At 39.1% G+C, this 4733-nt stretch overlaps 1 protein-coding gene across 1 annotated transcript in view; it reads left to right on the top strand.

Annotated features, from left to right (window-relative positions):
* The window catches only part of HAVCR2 (hepatitis A virus cellular receptor 2), a 20103-nt gene that overhangs the window by 10758 nt on the left and 4612 nt on the right, over window positions 1-4733 (top strand). Inside the window, exon 6 of the mRNA XM_004697109.2 lies at window positions 4691-4727. Coding sequence (XP_004697166.1) covers window positions 4691-4727 — 37 coding nt within the window. The remainder of the gene's footprint in view (window positions 1-4690; window positions 4728-4733) is intronic.

A 4733-nucleotide genomic window follows, 5' to 3' on the forward strand; every position in this document is an offset into this window, starting at 1 on the left:
AGACTCATGAAACACATGCAATGATGCTGAATGCAGGAATCTCACAGGCCAGTGGGTCGGAAGTCTTGTGGATCCAGTGGCGTTGTTAGCATCTCAATGCTGGCAGGGTTCTCCACGTGGTTCCTTCAGCTCTGAAACTCTGACTGCCTCAGGGTATCTTCATGTGGCTTCTCCTCAGAAATGTCTCAAAGGGAGTAAGCCTTGTCAGTAGAGAGTCTCCAAGGGAGTGATCAGAGAGAGTCTCCTGCCTTCAAGGAGGAAACTACAGGAGTTCCCAGGATCTTCAGGAGAAGACCATGCCCACACAGAGGTCTCATTGGCTATATCCTGAGAGGCTAGACTCCACCCCTTCACTCTTAATCCTCAAAGTGACACCAGATTATGTAACTACCACAATACTGAAAGTTGCAGCCTTTGATTTTCATCAGCAAGTGTTTCAAGTCCCCTTTGTCATTTGCCTATTGCAGTTTGATAATAAGACTTCCTACAATTCTAATGCTGAATTCTACTTCTTTTTTAAAAAATCATTTTATTGGGGGCTCGTACAATGCTTATCACAATCCATACATCCATCCACTATGTCAAGCACATCTGTACATCTGTTGCCATCATTGGTCTTAAAACATTTGATTTCTACTTGAGCCCTTGGTAACAGCTTCTAATCGTTTCCCCTCCCTGCCTGCTCTCCCCTCCCTCATGAACCCTTGATAATTTATAAATTATTATTATTTTGTCATATCTTACAGTGCCTAATGTCTCCCTTCACCCACTTCTCTGTTGTTCTTCCCCCAGAGAGGAGGCCATATGTAGATCCTTGTAATTGGTTCCCCCCTTCTGCCCCACCTTCACTCCACACTCCTGGTATTGCCACTGTCACCACTGGTCCTGAGGGGTTTATCTGTCCTGGTGAATTCTACTTCTTACAGTCCACCTTCTCAGATTATTTGTTCAGCATACAGATTGAATATGCAAGATGAAAGGATACAGTGCTGACTCACACCTTTCCTGATTTAAGTCATGGTGTATTGCCTTGTTCTGTTTTCACACCTACCTCTTGACTCATGTACAAGTTCCCCATGGACACAACTAAATGTTCTGGAATTTCCATTTGTCTCTATGTTATCCATAGTTAGTTATGATCTAAACAGTCAAATGCCTTTGCATAGTCAATAAAACACAAGTAAACATCGTTCTGGTCTTCTCTGTTTTCAGCCACGGTACATATGAGTCAGCAATGGCATCCCTCATACCACATCCTCTTCTGAATCCGGCATGAATTTTTGGCAGCTCCCTATTAAGGCATTGTTATTGTTAGGAGCCGTCGAGTTGGTTTTGGGCCATAACGCCTCTGTGTACAACAGAACAAAAGACTAGATGTTCTTTCCCCATCTAGTACTATTCATTAGATTTTCATGATCAATACTTTGACAATATTTTGCTGGTTTCCATAGTTTTCAGTAGCAAATTTCTTTGAAGTGGAGAGCCAATTTTTTCTTTGTATTCTATTCTTAGTCTAGAAGCTCAGCTGAAACATGTTCACTTTGGGTGACCCTGTGGCATTTGAAATACCAGTGGAATAGCCTCCCACATCACAGCAACACGTACAAACCACCACGGTACAACACATTGGCAGACAAGTGATGCTGCTACAACCGCTTTTGAATTATCTTCAGCAAAATTTTATTTGTGTATTGGTTGGCAGGTAGCTGTCTCCCAAATTTCTTGGTGTAAACTATTGAATGCTTCAAGTATTCCATCAGCTTGTTGAAACATTTCAATTGGTATCCCATCAATTCCTGGAGTCTTATTGTTTGTTAATGTCTTTAGTATCAGCTTGGACTTCTTCCTTTAGTACCATTGGTTCTTGATCATATGCCACCTCTTGAAATGGCTGAAGGTCAACCAATTCCTTGTACAGTGAATGCGCACGCCTTTCATCTTCTTTTGATGCTTCCTGTATTACTCAATATTTTGCCCATAGAATCTTTCAATATTGCAACTCAGAGCTTCAATATTTTTTTCAATTCTTTCAGCTTGAGTTATTTTTCTCTTTGGCTTTAATTCTAGTTCTTTTCACATTTAATTATAACACTTTATTTGTCTTCTCAAGCTGACCTTTGAAATTTTCTGCTCAGCTCTTTTACTCTTCCATTTGCTTTATCATCAAGAGCAAGTTTCAGAGTCTCTTCCGACCTTCACTATGGTCTCTTTTTTTCTTTTCTGTCTTTTTGAGAGTTTTAGCCCTCTTCTTATACAATGTTCTCAATGTCATTCTACAGTTTTTCAGGTCTTACGTTATTAGTAGTCAACGAGTCTGTTCTTGACATGTTCTCTAAATTCAGTTGACATATGTTCAAGGTTGTTTTGTGGCTTTTGTGGATTTGTTTTAAGTTTTCTCAGCCTCAACCTAAAATTGCATATGAGAAATTGATGTCCAGTTTCACCATCAGCCCCTGACCTGGCTTTGGCTAATGATACTGAGTTTATTGTCTCTTCTGTCAATTTGATTCCTGTGTGTTTGCAATAGCATTCATTAATATTTTATAATTTAAAAATGAGAGAGAGAGAGAGATAGAAATGGACAGAAAACAAATCATGGTCTATGATTATGCTTTTGGGAATAGTCCTATGCCCTGATATCCACCGAAGACACAGTTTCAAATGAATTCCCCACAGGTCATATTGATAACAAAAATTGTTACCCAAACCATAAATCTCTCATAACTTGATTTTTTCTGAAGTTTGATATAAAATCATTCATCATAAATAACCTTAAGATAGAGAAAATGGAAAAAAATTAACTGTAAAAAATACAACTACTTTCTGTGCTTATTTCCTTTTAAAGATTAATTACTTGCTTTTCTTTTTAGATTACAGAGAAAGGCATGTTGGTTTGTAATCGATTTTGAATTGTTTTGTTTTAAATGAACAAAGAAGCCCAACCGCAACATAAACACAACACACGGGAACATACAAAACATTAAAAATTAACTTGGAGTGCTTTTCTCCTCCAAAGCACCAGAACACACAATCCCCTTAATCATTCACTTTAGTTCCTATTTGGTAAGAGGTGCCAGTTCACTTCAAATGTGTGATCACAAAGGTGTGGGAAGCAACCTTCTCTCTTTAGGTCATAGGGAGTTAATACTACTTATTCAGTTATCTAACCTACATCTTCACTTAGATGTCCCATCCATTCACCATGTCCAAAATTGAGCTTTAGATTCTATATTTAACTCTCCTAAAACCTAAGTGCACTCTCTCTGGTCTTTCCCCACCACCCTCTATCTGGTAACAAGCCAGATCAACCCGAATCCCCTCTTTTCTTACTGTGAACATACAATCCATCTTCTAAATCTACCTAAAATAGATTTATGACTCTATATCTCTCCTGCCTTACACCAAGGCACTATCTTTTCATTTCTTCAGTCATCTTTTTCAGCCATTTCATTATTCATCTTTTTCACTTCCTTATTCATCTTTCTTCTCCACTTTCAAAATACTGGTGCTTTCTTAAAACATAAATCAGATCATACATCTACCCTTTGATACTTCTCTATTGTTCTTAGAATAAAACCAACAGTCCTGATTATGGTTTAGAAGAATCTGTCCTCATCTACTATTTAGACTTTATGTTGGCTCACTTCCTTGCTCCATCCAAATCCTCAGCAAGTCCTCTGTCAGGATTTCTGTTTACTCGCAATGTTCCCCTGCTTCTTCCCTTGGATGACTAATTCTCTTCTTTCATAACTGAGTGTAAAGGTCACATCCTCTGAGTGTTCTCCATGGCCACACTCTTATGTCAAAGACTTTTTAGTTTCCTTCTTAACACACCTCATTATGAAGTTATTTTTCTTTTCCACTTAATGGTTTTTAAATACTCTTAAAAAGATTTCTCCTATACTGGAAAGAAATGCTTGGAAGAAATGCAGCCAGAATGCTTCTTAGAGACCAGAATGGAGACTTATATTGGGCATCTTATCAGGAGACCTCACCCACTGCCACCGAGTTGATCCAACTCGTAGCAAACACATAGGACATGGGAGAGATGCCTCCATGGATTTCTGAGCCTGTGACTCTTTGTGGAAGTGCAAGCCTTGTTTTTCTCCAGAGGAGCAGTTGGTGGTTTTGAACTACTGACCCAGCAGTTAGCAGCCCAATGAGTAACTATTTTACCACTAGGATACCCATCCCTGGAAAAGGACATCATGCCTGGTAACACAGAAGGGGCAGCAAAAAAGAAGAAGACCCTGGACAAGATGGATTGACACGGTGGCTGCACCAATGGGCACATGGACGCACTTGTGAGGAAAGCACAGGACTGGGGTTGCTTCATTCAGTTGTACACAGGGTCATTCGGAGTCAGAACCAATTCAACAGCACCTAACAACACACTAGAACATCATTTTCATGAGATCAGGGTTTATAATTTGTTGTTAAGTGTCCGGTGCTCAGCAAGCTGTCAGACACATAATTGATTCTCTGTAATACTTGTTGAATGTAAGAAATGCCTCTTTATCACTTGTATGGCCCATGTAATAAACCAAGACACACATTGGGAGTTAGATTTAACTCAGTGTAAGGTGTGGCCAGAGCTTCCAAAACAACTCTTCTCTCTAGGAAGTCTATTTTATTTATCTCATAGTGCTATGAAAGTCTTTTTATGTATTTTCTTCCCCCTTTTATCTAGGGTATTTTCATAAGAAAGAAGAGTTACAGAATTCAAGGTAAGA

The sequence above is a fragment of the Echinops telfairi genome, unplaced genomic scaffold (assembly GCF_000313985.2).
Source record: "Echinops telfairi isolate 266 unplaced genomic scaffold, ASM31398v2 ScPeMD7_7469;HRSCAF=8507_0, whole genome shotgun sequence".
Taxonomy (NCBI): Eukaryota; Metazoa; Chordata; class Mammalia; order Afrosoricida; family Tenrecidae; genus Echinops; species Echinops telfairi.